Raw genomic sequence first — 23,143 nt, 5'->3', positions numbered from 1 at the left:
GCGTTGCTCCCTCCCTCACCCTGACTTGAGTCTTTCTCTGAAGCACCCACAAGAGGTTTTGCTGAGGCTCCCTTCATCCCACCACTCCCAGGATCATGGAGTTTCCATCCCCAAAGGCTCCACATCTCGCCCCTGCCCCAGCCTGGGGTGCTGGGGCTGCTGGTGGTAGTGTCTAGTTGCTGTGGTGAGCAGAGAACAGCTCAGCAGAGGTGTTCAGGGGACCCTGGACCCCCCCATTCCCAGGCCAGGATCCCTCTGATGGTGGAGCAGGGGGGCTGAGTGCTGGGAAAGGCGATGCTGCCAGCTGCGAGTGCTCTGTGGCCTCTCTGGGAAGGGTGCATGCAGGGTGGTGGGGAGGGTGCTGGGACAGCTGGGGCCGAGGTATGGTGTTACTGTGAGTTTATGGCTGACATTTGATAGCCAGGTGTCGTACCAGTCAGCTCTCAGAATTAATCATCCCCATCTACTGTGTCATGTTCTCTGCAATCTCCCAGCACAATGATAAGAGCAGTAGTGGTGAAACTAGATCTAAGCCTGGCTTGAAACAGGCAAGATCCTGCTTGTTGTGAGCAAATTGATTTAACTTTTCAGGGTGCCATGGGGGAGAAGAACGGGTTCTGCTTCAATGATGGGAACGTGGAAGAGCCCCTGCGTGCCAAGGACGGAGGCAAATCCCACCACCCAGAGGTGCCTGCGACTACAGATGAAAGGACGTGCAGAAGAGTTCTGGGTGAGTGCAGGGCCACCTCTGTGGCCTGTTGGGAGGGGACAGTGTTCCTGTGGCAGTGCCAGTCCAGGAAGACTGTGGCTGCAAGTGGGAGGCTTCTTCCAGCTGTCTGGGAAAGGTGTCATATTGTACTCTGTCTTCAGTGGGGGGCTGTAGCAGCCCCCCATCTCTCTCTGCCTGGCAGCTCTCCTGCTGGGGGCTGTCCCCCAGTGTGTGTGGGGTGACAGCCTTGTCCCCGCTCTGTGTGACTGTCCCTTGCTGCCCGCTGGGAATGGCCCGATGGCAGTTGCTGTGCCCGGGGAGGGGATTGAGAAGCTGCAGCTGAGTGTGTGTGTGGGTGTCCATCCTGAGTTCCCTGGGCAGCTGGTGCTGGGGGTGGCAGGGCTGGGAGGGGGACAGCACTGTCGTCACCCCGAGTGGCTCTTTCCCCCTCCAGGCAAGCAGCCCACGCTCCATCTAGTGTGGGTCACGGTGCTGGCTGTGCTGGTGGGTCTGGTCCTGGCTCTGGCCGTGGCTGTTGCTGCGCTCTCAGGTAAGGGAGGAGCGGCTGCCTCCTTCCCTGCCCCGCAGGGCTGTGTCCCCTGGTCCCCGCGGAGCCCAATCCTCTGCCCTTCTGCCCTTCCCTCTCCAGCAGGAAGATGTGGAGGGGATCCAGCTGTGCCTGCGGCTCTGGTGCTGGCCTGTCCTGATGACTGGGTCTGGTACCGCAATGTCTGCTACTACCTGTCGAGGGCTGAGGGGAGCTGGGAGTGGAGCCAGGAGCAGTGCTCCTCGCATGGGGCCTCGCTGGCCATGCCCAGGAGGGAGGGGGAGATGGTGAGTGAGGGGCTGTTGTGGGGGTTTGTGGGGTTCCTGGGCTGGGTGCAGAGCCCGGGGTTGGAGCCGAGCTGTGTCAGAGCAGGACCGAGAGCGCTGGCCGGGCTGGTGAGCTCCTGCAGCAGCTCTGGAGCTTGTTGGAGCTGGCGTGGGGTGGGAGCTGCTACCATCGCAGGGCTGGTGGTAGCTGTGTGGGGCTGGGGCTGCCTGCAAGGGGTAGGGACCAGCATGGGGCTGGGAGAGGGACTGGTGTGGGACTGGCAGCAGCTCCTGACTGTTGGCTCCTCTCTTTTCTGCCTAGGAGTTCCTCTGGCGCCTCAAGGGCAACGTTGATTACTGGCTTGGGCTGCGGAGACGGGGCGAGCGCCTGCAGTGGGTGGATGGCAGCAGCTTCAACCAGACGTGAGTCCTGTTGGGAGCCGGGGCCGTGGGGAGACCATCCTGCGGTGGGACGGTGCCCTCACAGGCAGCCCTTGTCCCCTCCTGGTGCTTGAGGGGACAACCGTGACCCCCCACGGTGCCAGCGGTGCCTGTGCTGCTTGTTGCAGGTTTGAGGTCCACGGCCAAGGAGAGTGTGCGTATTTGTACGACGGGGCTGTCGCAAGTGCAGGCTGCTCCCAGTCACGGCCGTACATCTGCAGCAAGCCCAAGCGCTGATGTGAGAGAGGTGATGGATAAAGGCCGTTCTCCACGGTGGGGCCTCACAGCTTCACCTCTTCCCCCAGTGCAGAGAGGTGTAGAGAGGTCCTTCCCTCAACTGCTCGTCCAGGTTGGCCCTGCAGGTTTTGAGATGTGGTGGGAGCTGCCATGTACTGCCTCCACTGGCGCCTCAAGCATGGAACTGATTTCTTTTTCGTCCTGGGACCACTGCAGAACTGCAAACATCTTGCTTCTCTCACAAATTGCACAGACCTGCTTTTGAACTCTGGTAATGGAGCTGGAGCACTTACTACCAGATGAGCTGGGTGCAGAAAGGTCGGTGCAGGTCCCTGTCCCTGTGCAGGGCAGAGGGGACACAGAGACAGGGGGTGAAGTGGCCCTTATGGGGCTCCTATGAGAGCTAGAGTCTGAGTCAGAGTGATATATTTTTTCTATACTGAATGGTTTTATGAAAACACAGTGAATTACTGTGCAGCGCAGAGGGGACATAGCACTGGGGGTGAAGTGGCCCTTGCGCCGCACCCATGAGCGTCAGTCTGAATCACGCTGAAGCTTTTTTTTTCTGCTGTTATTTCCACTGTATTATTTATTAAAATATGATTTATTTCTATGAGTGTTTCTCTCCTGCTGGGGCAGAGGTCTGCTGGAGGCAGCCCTGTCCCCTCCCCTCCTCGCCCCCGGGGCCACTTTCCATCCTGCCTTTGGGAGCATTGGAGGACACGGCTGTGAGGGGGCGGCTGCCCCCCGGGGTCTTCTCCCTCCAGGCCTGGCAGTGTGGGGTGCTGGTGGTGGGAGGGGGTGGCTGGAGCCCCTCCCCATTCCCCTGTGTTTTCCTGCCCATGGGGGCTCTCAGGGGGCTCCCCAAATCCTGGCCCCTTGGGAAGGTGCAGCTGCAGGAGCCCCAGCAGCAGCCGAAAGCAGCCGTGGGTGTTGGTGGCTGACCCAGCCAGGGTGGTGGGTGACCAAACCTGGCCGTGTCCCCTTCCAGCGTGGTGCTGGTGTGGTGGCTGTGCGGGAGGGCCCCTTCCCAGTGCTCCCAGTCCGTCCATCCCCATCATCCCAGTTAGAGCTAGGGAGGGCAGTGGGGATGGGAGAGGAGTCCTCTTGGGGCAGTCCTGCCTTGCTTTGCTTTGGCTTGTTCTTCCTGAGCTGGCAAACTCTCTCCTGGAGGCTTCTGCCATGGGCAGGCTCTTTTCTCTCCTTCCTGCCAGATTTCTTCCTATTTTCTTCCTAATTCCTTTTTTCCCTCCCTGTGCTTACCTTAGCGCTCGCAGTGCTGCTTCCTCTCCACCTTCGCCCCCGCTGAGGATGCCGGCCCGGCTGGGAGCGTGCAGAGCCCCGGTGTGAGGGCAGGCTGTGGTGAGTGCAGGGGGGGTGATGCAGGAGCCCCCCTTGGCGAGGGGCCTTTTCCCCGGGGCCGAGGGCACCTGGGCCGGTGGCGGCCCCGGCTCTGCCCGTCCCTGGGTGGGGGGGCCACCTGCACCGGCTGCCCTTCTGGCAGCCGTTCTGCCTCAGGGGGGGGATGGGGACTGTTGTGGAAATAGTGTCCGCACTGAGCTGCTTGGAACAGGGTGATGGCTGGCGTGGGCGGCTCAGGCGCCGTGGTTCAGCTCATGTTTCCCCCACTTTGCTCTGTCTGCCTCCACCCCCGTTCAGCCTGGACTGGGCACCGTGGGTCAACTGGTCCCTCTGGAGCAACCAGCGTGGCTGAGCACCTGCCTTCCTGCCCTGCTGGATTCCTTCCTGCTGCTCTTGGTGCAAAGAGGAGGAATCCTGCTCGGCACCCTGCTGGGTTTGCTGTTCCTAGCTGTGAAAATTAAAAAAAAAAAAAAAAATAGCTTAATGAGGCTGCAGGTGTCAAGTTTGCAGCTTAACAAGGCTGCAAGAGACAAGTCTGCCATGTTGGACGCTCTCTTTAGAGCTCTTTTTTGGTTGCTTTGCCCCTGTGCAGTCACACTTGTGATAAATGATTTAATCGCAAACAGGATTCCAATTAGAATTTATAATATATTAAAGGAATAAAGGCAAGCAAACAGCACTGGGTGTGCCAGGAGTCTCTGCCCAACCAAGACACACACCTTACAGACTCCATTTTTGGTTTATATCTCCTATACCAATACATACTCATAACTGCCTCTAAAATGGTTGGCCCTTGCCAAAAATGGGTCTATCCCCCCCCCTTACAGGTCACTATGCAGATAACAACAGGACCGGTTTAAGTTGGTATTCTAGAATGTTCGCCAGGTGGCTCCTGCAAAACACAGACACGACAGACACACCGTCTCGTCTGCGGCCATACAGACAAAACAATCAAAGGTCACACTTCACCCTGTGGCCCTAACACTGTTCCACACTGACACGAATCAGTTACGCACATTTCACACACTGGCTGCAGAAAGCCCCGCTGACGCCTTAACCCAAAGGGTTTGTCGCTTGGAGAGAAGCCGCAGTTCTCTCATTTGGGTCTCCCAAAGAAAATAGCTTAATGAGGCTGCAGGTGTCAAGTTTGCAGTGTTGGCTGCTCTCTTTAGAGCTCTTTTTTGGTTGCTTTGCCTCTGTGCAACTCTGGAGTGAGTTTGCTGCCCAGAGAAACCACTTTCTCCTAAATGGGGTCAAATCCCTCATTTTTGGAGGCTTCAGTAGTGCCAGAAGCATCTGGCTTCTCTTCTGACAGTGTGGTTTCTGCCTCCCTGGGGTTGGAAGATCCTTGTGTGGGGTTCCTCAGTCTGAGTGCGGAAAAAGATGAGCAAGTCTTCCAAACAAGCTGGGAAGGATGTCACCTCCCACCTTTATAGCTAGATTTCCTATAATTTTGGGGGTTTATTTGCTTTTCTGGCCTCTAGTGAGTTGAGGTGCTGGAGCGAGTGCAGAGGAGGGCAACGAAGCTGGTGAAGGGGCTGCAGAATCAATCTTATGAGGAGCAATTGAAGGAGCTGGGACTGTTTAGAGGAAGAGGAGGCTGAGGGGAGACCTCATCGCTCTCTACAACTACTTGAAAGGCCGTTGTAGAGAGGTTGGTGCTGGTCTCTTCTCACAGGTAATTAGCGATAGAACAAGAGGGAATGGGTTCAAGCTGCAGCAGTGGAGGTTTAGACTGGACATTAGGAAAAAATTCTTCACAGAAAGAGTGGTCGGACCCTGGAATAGGCTGCCCGGCGGGGTGGTGGAGTCACCATCCCTGGATGCGTTTAAGAGTCCTTTACATGTGGTGTTGGGGGATGTGGTGTAGGGGAGAACTTTGTCGAGTGGGGTTGATGGTTGGACTCGATGATCCCAAGGGTCTTTTCCAACCTAAATGATTCTATGGTCCCATCCCAGTTTCCAAAGGTAGATGCTGACTGTCTCTTGGAAGTGACTTGAAAACAAGGCATGAAGGAGATACAAATTGATTTTTTTTTTTTTTGAGCTGTTTGGACTATATTCTGTCCCTCCCCCTTATTTCCAAAGAGCCTCCCAGGGTTGTTGTCCCCCGCTCACTCAGCAGAGCGGTGAAATTACGTTGTGTTCAAAACCCAGGCTGGAAAATCAGTGGGATTACAGAGAAATTGGTAGCAGGGAGAAGGTGGCGATACTGGAATGGGTTTGGGTGGGGAGAAGAAGCAGTAGCTAAGGCTGGAAAACACCTTTTGTGTAGCTAAAGGGAGGACATGAGGGTAGAAGGGATCTGGCTTTATTTTCTTTCGTAAAAATCACAGTTTTTACTATCCTGCTGGGAATGTTCTGGGAGATCGTGGAGTCTCTGCATCATTCTGGCAATGACACCTTGTTTTTCACGCAAAACGACAAATTTGGACGGAGTGGAGCGAAGTCTGGATTTGCCTTTTTGCAGAACCGCATGTTTTGGGTTTCTTTGGGCTTTTTTATTACTAAAGGGGAGATTTGGTTTAGAATATGAATAGAAAAGGCTTCTTGATGCTATCAGATGTTACTTCCCTTGATGTGAACTTGTTTTCCCTGGCTTAATTCAGCAGAAGCTGCATAAAGTTTCATTTTCAGGCTGGCCAGCGCATCGAATGCGCTTTTTTTTTATTTTTTTTTTTTTTTGCTTGATGTGCATTCAGAGGCTCGCGCTTCCCCTCGCAGACCTCTAGCTTGGAGAGGAGCTCTCAAAGCGGATCTGGGAGGAGTGACAAACCTCCGAAAAACCGTATTTGCCGACTGCTGGATTGCCACCCTTGGAGCCCGAGGCACGTCTGGGTGCTCCTCTCGCCTCTCCCGCGATGGCTGAAGAAATCACTTACGCTGACCTGGCTATTGGTCCTGGGAAACGCCACAGGAACCTGCATTCACTTCCTCAGCCTGGCAGTAAGTGCAGCATGGGTTTTTCTGGGGGGACTTTTGGTGGTTTTTGGGCTGTGGTTGTGTTGGGAGACTCCCACCCCCTGGGTGGTGCGGGAGGGGAAGGTGTCCACGGCTGCGAGGGGGTGAGATAAGGGATTCCGTCAGGAGTTTTGTCTTGAAATGGCTGCAGGGTTTTGTTTTGTGTTTTTTTTTTTTGTTTTTTTTTTTTTTTGAAATGAGGTCACAGTTTCACTCCATGCTTGGAGTTCTTCTGTGGCCTGATGAAATGAGATTCCTCCACTGTGGAAACCAAGTGGGCTTGCATTAATGTCGCCGCCGTGGGGTTAAATCCCATGGCGTCTCTTCTGCCTGCAGCTGCCCTTGGGGATGGCATTGCCCCTCTTACACCTTCCTGGTGCAGCTGCTTCGCCTGCAGCCCCGCCAGGAGCCAGCCCCAGTTCTGCACAATTACCTTTTTAAGCCTTCCACACCCCCAGCTCGGCCATTGGAACATCATCCTCGTGCAGACAGGCTGAACTCTGCAAACTAAACCCCTGAAGCTCATGGGGCAGGACTCAGCCAGTGCACCACGCATGTTTTCAGGGGCTGGTTCTTAAAACCCATCCCAAGGGACAGTTCTGGTCCTGGTGTGATGGAAGAAGAAATCCCCCCCACCCACCCAGCCAGCAAAGGCTCCGAACCTGCCCGAATTCACGCGCTCTCAGGACAGCTGCTGTCCGCAGATGCCCTGATCCATGTCTCGATACTCCTGGTCCATCTTTCCTGCCCTTGCAGGGGTGTTTCATGCCTTGTTTCCTTCCTCCTCTGCCTTGCTGTGCAGCTTCATGCTCTTTTCCTGCTGACTCTAGTTTTGGTTTCTGGCTTATGGGGGATAAAAAAAACCAGCAAAAGGTTTAATTTCTGCTTTTTCCTCCTCTGGAAGGGACCTCTGCCTGGTGAGGACCTCTTCAGTCAACACGCTGCACTCTCTTTTTTGCAAGAATTCCTGTTTTCCACCAAACGTATCCCTTTTGATTCTGTCTCGGCGCTTCCTTGGGCAGAGTGGAGCTGGGGGAGGATGGGGCTGGTCAGATGAAGTCTCCTTGGAGAGCTTGGTCCAACCAGGTTTAGCAGTTTCACCCTAGCGCAGGGAAGGGATGCCGTGATGGGGCGCAACTCCTATCTTGGCCCACCTCTAACCTTGACTTCACCCTTTCTAACGGCTTATGTATAACATCTAGGAAATTCCCGATTTTCAAAGTTTTGGATATCTGGGTAAAACCAACCCAACCTCATCACGAGCCACTCTGCCTTGGTGCCAGCAGGATCAGTGTGAAATGGAGCAGAGTGGTAGTGGTGAAATGCCGACGATTGACCACAGCTTTTGAACAATGAGCAGCACCACCACGGAGGGCTTTTGGGGAGAAAATAGCCCAAATCTGCTCTGCAGATCTGGCTCGTTGGATGCAGGATTGGGGCAGTGTTGTTTGGTGGGGTTTTTTTGGTTTTTTGGGTTTTTTTGGTTTTTTTTTTTTATCCTAACATATCTCCCTTGCAGCATCAGGCTGTCCCCAGTGGCACCGAACTGCGCTCTGGACCGGCTGGACTGGGAACCTCCTCCTCGGAGTGGCCGTGGTGGCGATGGGATGCTTGCGTGAGTAGCTCCGCTTGGCAGCACGGGGACAACCAAAGGACAACCCAAAGAGGGGACCATGCAAGGAGCAAGGAGAGGGTCCCTGCTCCTGGGGTGCCGGCCTGGGGGCTGGCATAGGAGGCAGATCTGCTTTTTATGATGAGCACTGGCTGATGCACATCAGTGCAAGGTATGGGAAGTGGGTTTTTATCAGCTTTTCTTAGATCTGATGGGTGGACGAGACTTGACTGTTAGTTGGCCAGCAAGGAGAAACCACTGGAAACTTACCAGCAGTGTCAGGGTCAGGATTTGTCACCCCGTGTCCAAGCTCAGGGTTGCACAGAGCCCTGCCAAAATTAGTTTTGTGCCGGGTGTGACGTTGCTGGTGGCATCTGTTCTGGCCCCCGGCACCCCCAGACCACACTGAGCAGGTGGAAGGGAGACTCAAATGTCTGATAGATCTTGGTGAGATCCTCCAAAGGGGGAGGAGATCCATGACCAGCAGTGATCTGGGGATGATGATTTGAACTTCGTGTGGGCTCGGTGCTGGAGAGACCCCAAAATCAATCTGCTGGGGGCACACCAGGCTGCAAGGGGTAGTCAGAAGGTGGTGAGGAGGCCTTCAGCCTTGCATCAGGCCCCTCTGGGCTGCGCAGATAAGGCTGGTACAGCTTGTTTTGCAGCAGAGACCACTTCCGCGGTGGTCAGAGGCTTACGGGGCTTTCTGCCGCCGTCCAGCTTGATGCCTCCGTATCTCGTGTGCGATCTCATGCAGAGGGTGGAGGTAACACATCCTGCTGGCAGTGGAAAGCGGCAGATAGTGGAGGCGGTTGCAAATGCCGGGGGAGGACGTAAGCTCAGAGATGTTGACCCTGTACCCTAAAAGGAGCTTGTCTGAGGTCGGGACCGCAAGGCCAATTCTCACCCCCCATGAGGTGCTCGGATCAAGGCTTGGGGTGGGCTGAGATACCAGGAAGGATGAGGGGAGGGCTGGAGGGGTCTGAGCACCTACTCGGTGTCAGGATCCATCCCAGACGCTTCCCCGCAGCCCCCTGGTGCCACATGAGGGTAGATCTTGGGGGAGCCCATCCCTCTCCCCCGCTCTGCCCTTGCAGTTCTCCACCAGCAGTTGGAGAACCCAGGAAGCCACAAGAACGTGAGTGGGAACATAGGAGATGGCAACACCAGCCTGGGGAACGTCTGCTCGGAGCTGAGGGAAGCTCTCTGCTTGTCGAATCTACAAGGTAACTGCCCCGGCCACGATGTATCTCTGCACCATCAGGTTTCCCAAAACCTTATAGCCCAAATTCCCTAATATTCTGTTCCCCAATAGAGAACCAAGCAAAGCTCGGGGCATTGCCATCCTCCTGGGGAGCAAACCAGGCTAAACCACTTGTCCTCCTTGGGACATGCAGGGGACAAGGTGGCTTCTTGGTGGCTGAACGTGGCCCTGTCTTTCAGAGGGCGAGGGGTGCGTGCTCTGCCCCATGAACTGGACGCTGCGTGGGACCAAGTGCTATTGGGTGTCTGCTGGGATCAGGCCTTGGAGCGCCAGCCAGGAGGACTGTGTGAAGCGAGGTGCCAAGCTGCTGATGCTGGGGGACCAGGATGAGCTGGTAAAGGGACCGGTGGCATCGGGGATGTGGGACGGGACCGGTGGCATCGGGGATGTGGGACGGGGCCGGTGGCACCTGGGGAAGGGCTGAGGGTTTGCCCAGAAACCTGGGGTCAGCACCCGGCCCTGGGTGCCTTCGCGTGGGGGACGCCGGTGGGACTCTGTCCTGGGACACGGGGGCTGGAGCCTGTTTTGGGATGGTGGCCTGTGGCACATCGGCGTCACCGCCTGCCCCCTCTGCAATACAGGATTTCCTAAATAAAATCCTCCGTAAACCCGCCAGCTACTTCTGGATCGGGCTCTACGCCGGGGACGGCTGGACCTGGCTGAACGGCTCCCGCCTGGACCTGAGCCGGTGAGCGCCTTGGGGAGGGACGGGTGTCGGGGTGGGCACCGCCACCATTACCCGAGGGACCTTCGTGTGTGACGTGGGCTCCCTCCCGCACCCGCAGGTTCCAGCTGCGCCCCCCGGCTGAAGGCAGATCCTGCGGGGTGATCAAGGAGGGCAGGATCAGCCCCGAGGGCTGCGCCTCGGCGTTGCAGTGGATCTGCCAGAAAGCAGCCACCCAGCTCTGAGCCGGGCTGCGGCCGGGAGAGACGCTCGGGGACGGGGCGGGATCAGGCCCTTTGCGGAGGGATGCGGGAGCTGACGTCGTGCAACGACCATCTGTAAAGGAATAACGACGTTATCTGGGCTCCGTGTGGTGTTTTCAAGCCAGTTTGCGAACAGGGCGGGCTGGAAGGAGCGTCCTTCTGTCCCGCTTGTGTGCGCACGCTGTCCCTGTCCCTGCCTGCCTCCCCCTTCCACGGCTCCGGGGGGCTGAGGGCCCCCCATCCCACCCCCTTTGGGGTTCCTGCCCCTGCCAGCGGCCCCCTCAACCTTCCTCCTGTGCCCTCCTCATCCTCAGGTCGTGCTCTCGCCCCAGGCCCAGCACAACTCGCCCGGGAAGGGACCGAGGGGCAGCGGAGGAGACGGGTGCCGGTGGCACGGTGCCGGCAGCGGCGTTGCAAAGGCAGGGAGGAAGCGCAGCGGGTTAAAAAGGAGAGAAAAAGAGGTTTGGGGGGGATTAAAAAGCGACGCCAGTAGCGCAAGTAATTCTCCTCGCAGCTGGGACTGTGTGTACCCTGTTGGTGTGGGAAAGATGTTGATGGCACGCTGACGTTTTGGTGGTGTTTTTCCTGAGTCTGGGACTCTTCAGTTCTCCATGTTCTAGGAAAGTTACTAAGAAAAGTAAATTGAGGAATTAATTAAGAAAAATTACTAAGAAAAATTACTAAGAAAAATAACTCTATCGCGGCCTAAAGGCTTCAGGAAATCCAGCTGCTCACACTCAGTAAAGCTCGGCAAACAGCACGAATCGCGCCCTATTATAATACTAAGTTACTAATTAAAATGTATTGATTTGTGCTAAAGAACTACTCTCCCTCAACACCTCCACCCCTGGTGGGTGAGCTCACCCCACGGCAGAGCCCAAGGAGGGCGAACACCCAAACCCCGCTTTGCTGAGCAGAGGAGGGGCACGGGGGACGTGGGGACACGGGACAGCTGCCACATCACGGGTGACGAAGAGCCTCTCCCTATAGCATAAGCCCCCCAAAATAGGGTTTCCTCAGCTCTGAGTGTGCTGCAAAGCTCGGTGGGGCTTCCCGGTGGTATTGGACCGCCTCCGTCCCCTCTGCACGAAAACAGCCGCCTGAACTGGGATGCTGGTGGCTGGATGGACTGGGAGCACTGGGAAGGGGCCATTTGCAGCAGCCCTCATGTCCCCCCCCAGCTTCTGCGTAGGTGGCAGGGGATCCGCTGAGGTTTCCTCACCCACCATCCGGGTTGAATGTGTCCCTGCCACCCACCAGCTGCTTCTGGGGCTCCTGCAGCAGCACCTTCTGGCGGGGGGGGGGATGAGGGTTAGCAGGGCCCTGAAAGCCCCCCCATGGGCAGCTTTGTGTGAGCCAACACACCCCTGTGCGGACACGTCTGTGTCCCCCAGCTCCTGCCTGGAGCAGCTCCTCTCGCCAGCTCACCCTGTGGCAAACGCGAGGCTGCTGCCCGGAGCTGCCGTAGGGGAGAGAAACCACCATCTTCCACCAGGTCCAGAACGTCCCCCCTCTCCCTCCCTGGCTCCGCTTGCTCCTTCCTGCCCCTTTCCCTGCAACTATGGTGGGGTGTCCTGGTTTGAGGTAAAACAGAACCAACTTTCTGGTCAGTAATTTTACTTCTTAGCGAGGCCTCTTTAACTCTCTGAAATTAACAGCGTGTTGGGCCGAAAAGGGTTTGTTCTCAGAGTGATAAGAGCAACATTTACATTTGTGCCAAGGAAGGGTAAACAGAGCGGCTGTTGCTTACCCTTATTGCTGTAACAGCCGAGGTCAGCTAATTTCATTAGTTACCCCGATGGAGGGTTGGAAGTGGGAAAGCGCAGGGGGGTCCCAGCCGCGGGGAGGAGCGGACAGGACGGGTGACCCCAAACTCACCGATGGGGTGTTCCGTCCCGTCCGCCCCATGCTCGGTGTAAACGCTGAGGGATCAAAGGGCCAGTCTGTCTCTCTGCAAGGCTGACGTCCGAGGAGGACCCTGTCTGTTCATCTGCCTTTGATCCCGATCTGTGTGTTTCCCGGCTCCAGCTCTGGAATCCGGTTCCCATCCGTCGCCGAGTCCAGTCTGAGACTTTCTCAGTGCCTGCCGGTGATGTCATCCTGGGAGCTGGTTTTGTATGTACTCTATTTCATTATTCCCGTTATATTTTATTATTAATATTTCGCTAAAGTGGTTCAGTTCCTTCTAAACTCACAAATCTCTTTATCTCTCCTCTTCTCTGTGTACGGGAGGTGGCGGGGGGGGGTGCAGGGAGAGCATCTGTTGCCATCCACTGGCCCGTTTGGCCAAAACCGCAGCATGGGGGGAGGAAGAATCTGTCCTCACCCTCTGGTTGTTGAGCCCAGAAATAGTCTTATCTGCTGCACCTGGCACCAGCAGCAGCTTTGGCCTTGTGTGTGTGTCTGTTTGATTTTTTTTTTTTTTTTTTAAACTCTTGTTTTGGACCTGGGAAGTGAACCTTTCACATGGGGAAGGCTCCCTGGCTGGGAAGCTGGAAAATATTCCTTCCTGGGGAAGGGTGGTGGGATTTATCACCTAAAAACCAGCCGTGTCATCTTGTGGTGATGCTACCCCTGCTGCTCACACTCCCTTGGATTATTTTTCCTTGGCGGAATTTCCGAAGCAGCTGGTTTAACTCAAAAAGGAGCCCGAGCGCATGGGAGTCGTTTAATGACTGTGTAAAAAAAGCTGCGAGGGAGGAAAGGAGGAGAAAAAGCCCCGAGGATGGGGATGTGTCTCTGCCTCCATCCCCCCTTTTGCCACCTCGTTTGGGGGACGTGGCAGGGGGGGTACAAAGGCTGGAGCAGCTCCCAGCTCCCCACTGGCCTTATTGGTGCTGGAGGGAGAAGAGGAAGGTCATCGGTGGTAAATAACTACGATAATTAAATCTGCTTTGAGCTGGTTTGTGTTGATGGTGCTGGGGGTGGGAGCGTTTCCTCTGTTTTGGTCATGCGTGAGGGCTCTGACGTCTCGCCTGTCGATCTGCACTGGCTGAATATTTATTTATTTTTCGGCTGGAAAACATCTAGAAAGCTTTGTATCCTCTCTGTGTTTCTCTCTAGGAGGCAAGGGACGGGACGAGAGATTCTCAGCCACCGCAAGGGCGACGGCACATCTCAGCGTGGGCCGAAAAGCCTTGAGCTGGTGGGGACGGGGGACGGGAGCCGGGAGAACAGGAATTGGTGGTTTTCCAGCTGTTTGCACCCACCGCCTTTCCCCGTGTCCGAGCGGTGAGTTACGGGGCACGAGCCGGGGGGCAAAAACCTCAAGGAAAGGGAGTGGGAGGCTTGGGCTGGACCTGGGTCGAACCAGTTTGAACTTGAGCTTAATTCTGAGGGAGAGGGCAATTTGCGATTGGGGAAATCGTGTGATGGCTTGGCTGGGATCGTTTTAAGGTAGCAATTGCTAGCACAGGGACAAGTGACTGTGAAGGGAGGAAAGCGAGTCGTGCAAACCCTCTTGCTGCCCGCGGAGAACGCGGTTGCGGGGTGGTGGGTGATGGTGGGTGGATGTCGGAGGTACAGGAGGCTTGTGAAAGCTCCCAGCTCGAAGAAACGCTGCTCAAACTGGTGCCTGTTACTGTTGGGGTGGTGCCTGACATCATGGAAAAGCTGAGCTGTGACGGCAGAGCAGAGAAACCGCTATAGGCACCGATTTTATCGAAGCCACGGCGACTTGCTCCTGCTGTACCACCAAAAAATTCCAAATTGAGTGGGTATCTTGGAGGCACCAGTGGGTTGTGGCGTTGCTCTGGTTCTGTAAATCCCAGCAGAGCCTGGTTGGGGTTTGGGATGCGGCCGCCCCGCTGTCTCCCCACCTCCCTTTGAGGGATGGAGGAGGATGGTGGGATTAACTTAATAAAAATACCAGAACAGTGATGAGGGGCTTCTTAAACAAACACTACTTGTTTATTGAGAAAAGGATGCAGGAGGGATGGGGTTTGGCATCTGCTTGGTATGTTCCCTGTTCACCACCTCTGCTTGTTCCCAGTTTGCAGGGTTCTTGCCCCAGTACTACAGATAAGGGAGAAATTTGGGGTTTGGGAGCGGGGAGCATCCCTGCGTGTGTTTAAATCCCTCATCTGGGTGGAGGGTGTGGGCACGGAGAGGGGGAAATTACATTTTTTGCACTGCTACAGAGAGGAAAACGTAGTGGAAGTGGGTTGCTCAGTGGGAGCTTGTCTGTTCTCTCCTGGCAGCTGGAAACCCCCGGTTCCGCAGCGGCTTCCCTGCCAGTTCGGACTGGGAAACTGGTGTGGAAAAGCCTGTTTTTTCCTTCGTTGGGGGGCAGGATTTTTTCCCCACCCTCTGGCATCTCCCCCCTCGACACTCTGCTCCCTTCTCCCCTGGGGCTCCCGCTCCCCTCCCGTGCTGTGGGTCCCACTTTGGTGTCCGGGTGTCCCCTCGCTGTGTCCCCCCCTTGCATAGGACACCCCTGCAGCTAAAAAGGTTGATTTTTCTCTTTTCACGGCAGTATTTGGGTGTTGCCAGGGCACGAGGAATTCAGTCCTGTCGGCTGCCCGAATTCTCCGCCCGTCAGGCACCAGACAAAAGTGGTTTTCATTTCTCTCCACGTGACACTTGTAGACTTCGCTTCGCTGGGCAGCAATGTTTCCCCCTGCTATGGCCACGAACTAGAACAACATTCGCCTTTAACATTTCTGATGCGCTTTTTGGGACACAAAAGTCTTCATTTTACCGTAAGTCCTGTGTATTTGGGAGTATTTTCTGATGATCACGTTTCTCCCTTGATCCCCGCTTGCTGTTTTTGACTTTTCCTCCGTCACCTGCTTTTTTACTCCAAAACACACACCAAGCTCGGGGCAGAAATAACTTGGGTTTTGGGCCTTGGGGACAGTAGCAAAATGCTACATCAATGAAACCCTATTCAAAATCAAGTGTTTGGGGAGAAAAATAAAAGCGTATCCTTTTGATTCTTACCTTTGCGTGCACACAAAGGTTGGAAAGTTCTTGCTGCGAATGGAGGAAGGTCCAAATTGCAGGTACTTTAATTTGTGGTTTTAGTGCTGATAATAAACAAACACAGCTGCAGACCAGGGCTGTATATGTATTTTAATTAAATACAGAAGCTCTTTGTTAGCGGAGCTGCAGCTGTTGACTTCAAAGGCTTTTTGGCACAGACACGGCAGGTTTTTCTGTTTTGCATTGTTGGGTTCTCGTCGGGGGTCTCTTTAGTATTTTTTTTTGCAAATGTGAATAACGATGTAAATACCTCCCGTGGGACCAGTTTTGCCTCGCTGAGGAGAGACCTGAGTCTGTTCACGGTTTGCTGTGGAAAAAGCTGTACCCGGGTAAGGTTAAAAATCCGAAGAATTTAGAAAAAACAGTTTGCAAGAACAACATAGACAAATATGCACTTGTGGGAGGTTTTGAGAAGCAATAATTCAGAGTGGACGTGGGCAGGGATGTGGAAAAAGACAGAAAGGAGCTTTGAGGAAAGGAATTTGGAAAAATAAGTGCTGTGCTGAGCAGCGCTGAGGTTTTGGGGGGGGATTACGAGTTCTTTTTGTCTTTTTATTTTAGTGAGCAGAGGAGCATCCTGGCAAATCCCCGGGCTGGAGAAGGGCCTGGCTGGTCCCTGCTGCGGTCTCAGGATCTTCTTGACGCAGCTCAACTTGGTGGCGGTGGAGTTGAGGGACACGCTCGTCCCCGGAGGGTCCTTTTGTCCCCTCCTCTGCGGCACCAGGCATGGCAGAAGCTCCTCATGACGCAGGTACGTGAGCACCAGCCCCTTTCTTAGAAGTTTTAAGAGCTGTGGGATAATGGTTTTAAACGGAAAGAGGGGAGATTTAAATTAGATATTGGGAAGAAATTCTTTCCCGTGAGGGTGGGGAGACACTGGCCCGGATTGCCCAGAGAAGCTGTGGGTGCCCTGGAGGTCTTCAAGACCAGGTTGGACAGGGCTTGGAGCAACCAGATCCCTGCCCGTGGAACTGGATGGTCTTTAAGGTCCTTTCCAACCCCAACCGTTCTGATTCTAACTCAGACAACGCCTCTCCAGCGCAAACAGAGCTGGCAGCAGCCAGTAAAATCAAGGTTGGTTTGGAAAAACCAAGCAAGTCGGGGTTTTTTGAAGGTGGAACTCATGAAATCAAGTTTTCCTTCCTGCCCTGCATGTTAACCAAGTGAAGGGAAACACTGTTTTTTCCCTTGACTCTCCTGGGAGGAATAAATACTCAAGGTCAGGCATTTCCTACGGAATAACTTCACAGCGTGAGCGGTAACTCCCTTCTTTCGCACGGGCTCCTTGCTTTTGTGCAGGTGAAGACTTGACTGCCGTAACGATGCTGTCGCAGCGGAGAGTGAAGGAAGAAGGGACCAGTAAGCACTGGGCTTGTTCTGGGGACATCGTTTTGGAGGTCGTGTCCAGGTTTAGTGTTACCTGGGCAGATAAAATTTAATTAAAGTAACTGTGGTGAGGGGGAGGAGGATGTAAGGAAGGCAAAGCTGGAGGAGGCGCAGAGCAGCCCAAGCTGCGGGTCTGGTTCCCATCTCTGGTGGTTGGGGTGGGGATGGAGAAGACACAGTGAGGTCAGGCAGCCCTAAAAAACCCTTGGTAGCTGAGGAAAGCACCCCCCGAACTGAGCCTGTGCCCCACTGTGCCCCCCCTCTGCGCTTTGTGGCTGTATTTCAAGGTGTTGGAGGCACCACAGGGGGAATAGAAGAGCTGTGGGGATGTTTTTTGTGCCACGGCTTGGCCGGCCGTGCCTCTTCCACGCAGTTTGTCCCCAGGTCTCAGCCTCAAGTGCATTAAAGATAAAAAGGTCCCCATCGGAGTCACCCTGGTGGTAGCAGTGTTGCTTCTCGCCGTCATTGCCCTGGCGGGTAAGTGCCTGAGGATGGAGTTGTCCGTCACCAAAGTCATCTTCTCCCCCAGAGAAAAACCCACCGGCATAAGTCACCGGGACATGTTCTGCTTATTTCCAGCTAAAAAATGCCCGTCTTGTCCATCCTGCCCCTCTCCCGTCCTTTCCAGCTGCCTGGAAAACGGGATCGGGTATGGGGAGAAGTGCTTTTACTTTGTGGAGGATGAAGCGGATTGGAACAGCAGTGAGATCTCTTGCCTTGCTCTCGGAGCCCATTTGGCCACCATCGACACTGTGAAGGAGCTGGTAAATGGGAAATCCCTGAGGAACTGGGGTGTCAATGGCTTTGGGGAAGCAGATTTGGGATTCCTGTCGCGTGAAGATACATGCGATACTTCCTTTTTTCCCCGGTAGGATTTCTTCCTGCGCTATGGGCGTTCCATGCACTACTGGGTCGGTCTCCACAGGGACGGTTCTGGACCTTGGAAGTGGCTCAACGGGTCTCTCTACAACAACTCGTACGTCCCGTCTTCTTCTGCAGAGCGTAACCATGTCCTGGGCTGCGATTCAGTGCAAGACGGCACATATATATATATATATAATTTAATGAGGTGGGAGCAATTAAACACCACTCTTGCTTGAGCTAAAGCACTTGGACCACAGCCAGTGGGTTTGTGTGATGCAGATGCTGGCGGGGGGTTGAGGACATCCCTGGATGAACCCCCCTCCGGGACCAAGCAACTGAAAATACTCCCCCGTTGTGGAGCGGGGGGCAGTTTCTGTTCCCTGTGGGGCGGGTTGTTTGCTGGGAAGGGCATTCCCTGCTCCTCGCGGCACCGTTAACCCGTAAGGGAGATGCTCAGGCGTTGATCTGAGGCTGACACCAACCCGTGTGCTTTCCTTTGTGGTTTTTCTTCTGTTCTTTGGTGCAGGTTCGAAGTTCGAGGCAAGGGACAATGTGCCTACGTCAATCACGACGGGATCAGCAGCGACTGGTGCTCCCAGATGAAATACTCCATCTGCAGCCAGCTGCAAAAGCGTCCCGGCAGGAGCCAGAAGGATTCAGAATTCCTCAGTTTCACCTGAAACCTCCCCCTCAGCAGAGGAGATCAACCACAAGCTGCTATTAACCCTGCCCAACACAGTAGTGAGTGTCCTGGTAGTATGTATTTATTTTAATTTTAGCGTACAAAGGCAGAAACTTGTGACAATGACATGGAGCTGTAACCAAAGAATCTTTACTTTAGCCTGACCTCCGGCGTCTTTCTGGCTTTTGCAGTTGTAGAGAGACTTGGGGAATATTCAAGAGACTTGGAAAACTCTTTGCTGATTTTGGTGCCTTTGTTTTTTTGGTGGATTTGGAGGAGCTGAAACGCAAAGTGGAGAAAGGACAGAGAATTGCTCGGGAGAAGGCCCCAACCTTGGCACAGACCCACTGAACCGCCGCTCTGGGTTGCGTTTTGCCATCCCGGCGCCGAAGTTTGTCCCGTTGAAACCTCGTGGCGTTTCCTCCGCCCTTAAATCTCGGTGGCTTCTTTCTGGCAAATCCAGTGCAAGGGGGTGCTGCAGATGTGGGAGCGCAGCTCGCCCCTCCGAATCGCCCCACAAGCGTCCGCCTTCTTGGGACCCACCACCGGAGACCTAGAGCACGGTGACGGCAATCAGCCCGGTGGCCTGCGCTTGGACGCTGCCTTTCCACCAACAATATTTCCCTCCTTTGGGTGTGTTTTTCCCCCCTCTGCCAAAAAACCCCTGATTCGAGTTGGCCGTTGCCAGCTCAGCTGCGAGTGTGGGAATGTACCACCCGTTTGCCTCTTTTTTGGGGGGAAAGCAGAAGCGTTGCTGCAGCCCGTGCTCCCCCAAAAACTTATTTCTCCTCCTCCAGACCCCCATGTGTGTAATATTGGTCTAATAAATATTATCTCTATCAAAAACTGTTTTTTTTTTTTCCTGTATGCTGGGGTCACTGCAGTTATGACAGCACCCCTGCATGAAAAATGTTGCCACTGGGGCATCTTCTTGCTTTTTAAGAGGTTGAAATTTCCCCACCTTTGCACTTTGTAAAATAGGAATAAAGGTTTAATTGCTCTTTCCCCTCTCTTCTCCCAGTTTAGCAGCCAGGCTGCAGAGACTGGACCCGCGTCGCTCTGCTTTAATTCGCTCCCATGAGCGTTGCTGCTGGTTCCGGAGGGATTTTGGGAGCAGCCGAGGTCTGTGGTGAGCATCGGGCTGGGAAATATTTCCCCTGGGACGTGGTTATGGCAACCTGCTGGTGAAGCGGAGCAGGGAGGCACTCACAGGGCTTTCTGTAAAGGGGATCCGTCCTGCCACGTCCACTCTTTCTCTCCTGACTGGTTGAAGCTCAGCCCCGTCCAGGCTGTGGAGGCGTTTCCCAGCATCTCCCCGATGAAAGTCTGGGAGAGGAGGGATGGAGTCTCAGAGCCTGATCCCTCCCGTGGGCTGGGATGAGCTTGGCACATCCCAGCTGCAGACCGGGGTCTGGGGAGGCCACTGGGTGCTTTCAACGAGGGTGTGAGTGTGGACTGGAGATGACGGGGCAGCACTTTTGGGGTGAGAGCGGGGCCTGGAAGCTCATATATGAGGCAGCGAAGATTTTCCCATCTCCTTTAATCTCCGTGTTCACGTTTCTGAGGGGGTTTTTTTTCCCCCAAAATCCTGCCTGGCAGAGTGGGCTTGGGCCCGTTGCAAGCCCCTAAGGAAAGCTCAGCCCCAGTCTGGAAGCTGTGTGGCTTTTTGTAGAAAGCAAAGCTTTAAAAAATAAATAATAAAAAGCCAAATGTAGGGGGAACACTGGAGCTCCCCGGCAGTTATTTACCTTCTCCTCCAGGCTCTCCAGTCTGACCAGTTGTGCTCGCCAGTACGCACAGTCCGCCGCCGCCGTCCCCCAGGCTTCGCTTTTCGTAGAAACCCAGTAGCACTTGGCTGCGAATGGCCGCCAGCCGGCGGGACAGAGCCAGCACAGCAAGGGGCCTGCAGCGGAGGAGGAGTGCGAGTGGGCCTTCATCCCCTGGCTGCCCCTGGAGCCTTTTCCTGCTGTTTGAGCCCCTCCAGGTGCATTTTTTTGGGAAGGTGGGCTGGAAACAACCCCCCCTTGGTGTGGGGGGAAAGCAGGAGGAGCAACAGAGGAAGGTGGTGAGGGCATGGGGTGGTACAGGGAGAGGGTGACGTGGATGGGGACAGAATTGGGGGGATTTTGTGGCGCTTTCCCCAGTGTTCCTGGTCTTGTTGTTCCTCTCTCCCATGTGGAAAGGGGACAAGAAGCCTCTGGCACCCTCAACGAGGTGGGGGGGTCTCCACGTGCACCCCAAAAGGTGATGCCGAGCCGCGGTACCTGCTGGGTGGTGGCTTCCTCGCTCGCACAGCTGCTGGCGAAGCTGCAAGCGGAAGCAATCGAGGGAGCATTTGGTCTGCGGGACGTCGGGATGTCGACTGGCGTCGGTCAGGCAGGTTTCCCAGGAGCACGGGGCCGTGTCCTGCTGCAGGATGGGGCAGTCCCCACCTGAAACGAGGGTGGGTTTGACCCGCGGCGGCGTGGTGAGACCAGAGGGTGGAACCTGCGGGGTGAAACCCTGGGGCAAAAGCAGCCCTTGGGGATGGAGCAAGGCGCTGCCTGGGGTAGGAGTCTTTAGGGGGGGAACCTCTGTGGTCTTTCAACCCCCATCCCAAGCACAAATCCAGGCTGGATGGGAGAGCAGCCCTGAGGAGAAGGACTTGGGGGTGTTGGTGGGTGAGAAGCTCCACAGGAGCCGACAACGTGTGCTGGCAGCCCAGAAAGCCCCCGGCAAGCGCGGGCAGCAGGGCAAGGTGGGGGGATTCTGCCCCTCTGCTGCGCTCTGGCAACATCAGAGGGACACGGAGCTGTTGGAGCGGGGCCAGAGGAGGCCCCGGAGATGCTGGGGGGGCTGGAGCCCCTCTTCTGTGGGGCCGGGCTGAGAGAGTTGGGGGGGTTCAGCCTGGAGAAGAGGCCGGAGGGGTGGAACTCGGTGGTCTTTAAGGTCCCTCCCCACCCGGACCAGCCTATGGCCAGGACGGAGAAGGGGACCTGTGTGAGGACAGGCTCTAAAAACATATAAATCAGTGTCCGGGGGGGACGTGTTGGCAGCTTCCCCCCCCCTGCCCATCAGGGGCAGCAGTTGCGCAGGAGCTGCTCTCCGCTAGAAATGCAGGAGAAATCGCTTCTGTCGCAGAAACCTGCCATTGGATCTGGGGAGATTTTTTTTTTTATTTTGCCCCGTTTTGGCTGACGGACCGCGCCACTCACCGCGTCGCTGCAGCAGCCACAGCACAACGCCCGCCAGGGCCGCGGCCCCAACCCATCCAGCTCCCAGCAGCGCCCAGTACCACCGAGGACCTGCAATAAGACCCATACTGGGACCAAGCAAGGAAATGTCTCTTTGGTGGTGTTTTTACCCCTTTTTTAACACCCTTTTTTCAGCGGACGCATCCCCCTGTGTCACTCCGCTTAACGAGGAAATCTTTCAAGCATCCGTAGGAGCGATGGAACCAAGAAAAACCACAAAACCTCTTTTCCTGCTTGATTGAGGAAGTCACGACAAGGAAACCCGTGAAACCTCGGAGCTGGGAGCTCTGTTCCTCTCCCCAGAGAAGGAAAGGACCCAAAGCCAAGCCCTTGAGATGCTCAAAGTGATGGGGAGAAGCTGCTCAGCGAAAAAAGGGGAGCGCGTGAAGCCCCGCATGGAGGGGTAGGGATGTCCTTGGGGCTGGCTGTATTTTTTTTTTTTTTTTTCTCCCCCCATCATTTCCAAGAAAATCAGGCTATGGAAAAGAAACCTGCGTGCGCCGTTGCGCTGCCCCAGGCTGGAGGCAGGTGGCGAACCCCCCTTGAGAGCCGAGCGTTGGGTTTTGGCCGCCATCAGCTCAGGAAACAGATGGAAATGGCAGGGGAAGTCCTTTCCTCCTTGCACTTTGATGGGCTCCAGCAGCCATCAGCTCCCCCAGAGCTCCCACCCACCGCCGAGGAGAAGGACCCACCGCGCGACGTCACCGAGAACATTCCCTTACCGGGACCCTTCCTGCGGCCGCCGGGAGCCGAGCGTGGTGGCACATGTGGCTCGGCGTAGACGTTGGTCAACGCCACGGCCGGTCCCTGCCCTTGTGACATTAAATATGGGGCCACCAGAGAGTTCTTTTCCCCTTCGGAGACCAGCGGTGGGTTTTTGTGACTTGAGTCGCAGCTAAAAAAAAAACCCACCCCCTGCCCCCCGGCTTCGCTCTGCTCCTCCACCCGCCACGGCTGCCCACAAAGAGCTGTTTCCGAAAGCAACACTTTTTTTTTTTTTTTTTTTTTTTTTTTTAAGGTGTTTGGGACAAAAAAAAAGGTGCATGAAGGCCTTCTCCCACTGGGGAGAGCTGCCTCCTCCTCCTCCCAGTGCCAGGGTAGCGCTGTCACTCCCGTGGATTGATATATATTTTTTTTTTAATTTTTATTTTCCTACCCGTTTTAACCAGTGGCAAAGAGTACGGACTTGATGTGCCTGCAACTTTTCGGTTACCGGTTAATTTGGGGCGTGTTTTTTAACGGTTCTTTAGGTCTCAGCGCTGTTCCCATCCCCATGGCAGAGAGGGAAGGAAAAACTCCCCTGCCCACGTTTTTCTGCTTTCCCCAAATTCTCAGAAAATGAACCCAAGCTGCTAGAAACTGCCCAAAACGGGTAAGTGCAAAGCTGGGGGAACCTGCTTTTTTGATAAATCTCAAAAAAAAAAAAAAAAAAAAAAAAAATAGGCGGAGATTTCTTCCCCAGTTGCCTTTCAAACCCCCGGTTTCCACGTCAAAGTGGAGCAGTCAACCGCGAGGTGGGGACCCACGGGACACGGTCCCCTAACAGGCCTTTCTGCTCTTTTTGCTCTTTCTCATCCCGTAGTTTAACACTTGTTTTTTCTCTCTGTTTCCGCATTTTCCTCCCCCATTAGCGCCGCTTCTCCCCTTCGCTCCACCCTCTCCCCACCTC

At 55.1% G+C, this 23,143-nt stretch overlaps 3 protein-coding genes across 6 annotated transcripts; 2 read left to right on the top strand and 1 right to left on the bottom strand.

The window, feature by feature from the left end:
- The first annotated feature begins 751 nt into the window (after nucleotides 1–751).
- On the top strand, nucleotides 752–2,813 carry LOC128901692 (C-type lectin domain family 2 member B-like). The gene is made up of 4 exons (XM_054183835.1): nucleotides 752–1,259; nucleotides 1,359–1,543; nucleotides 1,845–1,945; nucleotides 2,092–2,813. The coding sequence occupies exons 1-4, from the start codon at nucleotides 1,007–1,009 to the stop codon at nucleotides 2,198–2,200; spliced, it is 648 nt and encodes a 215-aa protein (XP_054039810.1). The 5' UTR covers nucleotides 752–1,006; the 3' UTR covers nucleotides 2,201–2,813.
- LOC128901614 (uncharacterized) lies at nucleotides 2,378–19,087 on the top strand. Its single transcript, XM_054183685.1, has 16 exons — nucleotides 2,378–2,518; nucleotides 3,469–3,562; nucleotides 6,265–6,508; nucleotides 8,043–8,138; nucleotides 9,233–9,361; nucleotides 9,579–9,733; nucleotides 9,981–10,087; nucleotides 12,355–12,441; nucleotides 13,390–13,557; nucleotides 14,914–15,026; nucleotides 15,871–16,053; nucleotides 16,609–16,668; nucleotides 17,080–17,172; nucleotides 17,275–17,459; nucleotides 17,568–17,764; nucleotides 18,086–19,087. The coding sequence occupies exons 3-16, from the start codon at nucleotides 6,424–6,426 to the stop codon at nucleotides 18,237–18,239; spliced, it is 1,812 nt and encodes a 603-aa protein (XP_054039660.1). The 5' UTR covers nucleotides 2,378–2,518; nucleotides 3,469–3,562; nucleotides 6,265–6,423; the 3' UTR covers nucleotides 18,240–19,087.
- Nucleotides 18,397–22,353, bottom strand: LOC128901667 (killer cell lectin-like receptor subfamily F member 1). 4 transcript variants are annotated; one of them, XM_054183793.1, is made up of 5 exons: nucleotides 22,197–22,353; nucleotides 21,436–21,525; nucleotides 20,506–20,673; nucleotides 19,990–20,144; nucleotides 19,448–19,567 (listed from the first exon to the last, which is right to left on the bottom strand). In XM_054183793.1, exons 1-5 carry the CDS (start codon nucleotides 22,294–22,296, stop codon nucleotides 19,448–19,450), a joined length of 633 nt encoding a protein of 210 aa, XP_054039768.1. In that variant the 5' UTR covers nucleotides 22,297–22,353. The 4 variants fall into 4 exon arrangements, with proteins under 4 accessions (XP_054039767.1, XP_054039766.1, XP_054039765.1 ...); XM_054183792.1 differs by lacking the exon at nucleotides 19,448–19,567 and adding an exon at nucleotides 18,397–18,794 and having other exon boundaries at nucleotides 19,990–20,264; nucleotides 20,506–21,525; nucleotides 22,197–22,232; XM_054183791.1 differs by lacking the exons at nucleotides 19,448–19,567; nucleotides 22,197–22,353 and adding an exon at nucleotides 18,397–18,794 and having other exon boundaries at nucleotides 19,990–20,264; nucleotides 20,506–21,826.
- Between the last annotated feature and the right edge of the window lie 790 nt (nucleotides 22,354–23,143).

This window comes from Rissa tridactyla, chromosome 27 (assembly GCF_028500815.1).
Source record: "Rissa tridactyla isolate bRisTri1 chromosome 27, bRisTri1.patW.cur.20221130, whole genome shotgun sequence".
In the NCBI taxonomy this organism is placed as follows: domain Eukaryota; kingdom Metazoa; phylum Chordata; class Aves; order Charadriiformes; family Laridae; genus Rissa; species Rissa tridactyla.
This window is presented reverse-complemented; position numbering and strand designations above follow the sequence as displayed.

What these genes read in the sequence shown, in the direction of transcription:
- LOC128901692 (XM_054183835.1), top strand. Translation starts at nt 1,007, where the DNA reads ATGGCAGTTGCTGTGCCCGGGGAGGGGATTGAGAAGCTGCAGCTGAGT. An exon ending in GGCTGTTGCTGCGCTCTCAG is followed by an intron (nt 1,260 to 1,358) that starts GTAAGGGAGGAG and finishes TTCCCTCTCCAG; the next exon opens with CAGGAAGATGTGGAGGGGAT. An exon ending in CCAGGAGGGAGGGGGAGATG is followed by an intron (nt 1,544 to 1,844) that starts GTGAGTGAGGGG and finishes TTTTCTGCCTAG; the next exon opens with GAGTTCCTCTGGCGCCTCAA.
- LOC128901614 (XM_054183685.1), top strand. Translation starts at nt 6,424, where the DNA reads ATGGCTGAAGAAATCACTTACGCTGACCTGGCTATTGGTCCTGGGAAA. An exon ending in TTCACTTCCTCAGCCTGGCA is followed by an intron (nt 6,509 to 8,042) that starts GTAAGTGCAGCA and finishes TCTCCCTTGCAG; the next exon opens with CATCAGGCTGTCCCCAGTGG. An exon ending in AGTGAAGGAAGAAGGGACCA is followed by an intron (nt 16,669 to 17,079) that starts GTAAGCACTGGG and finishes GTTTGTCCCCAG; the next exon opens with GTCTCAGCCTCAAGTGCATT.
- LOC128901667 (XM_054183790.1), bottom strand. Translation starts at nt 21,541, where the DNA reads ATGGGTCTTATTGCAGGTCCTCGGTGGTACTGGGCGCTGCTGGGAGCT. An exon ending in GTGGCTGCTGCAGCGACGCG is followed by an intron (nt 20,674 to 21,435) that starts GTGAGTGGCGCG and finishes CCCTCGTTTCAG; the next exon opens with GTGGGGACTGCCCCATCCTG. An exon ending in TGGAGAGCCTGGAGGAGAAG is followed by an intron (nt 18,795 to 19,989) that starts GTAAATAACTGC and finishes ACCGTGCTCTAG; the next exon opens with GTCTCCGGTGGTGGGTCCCA.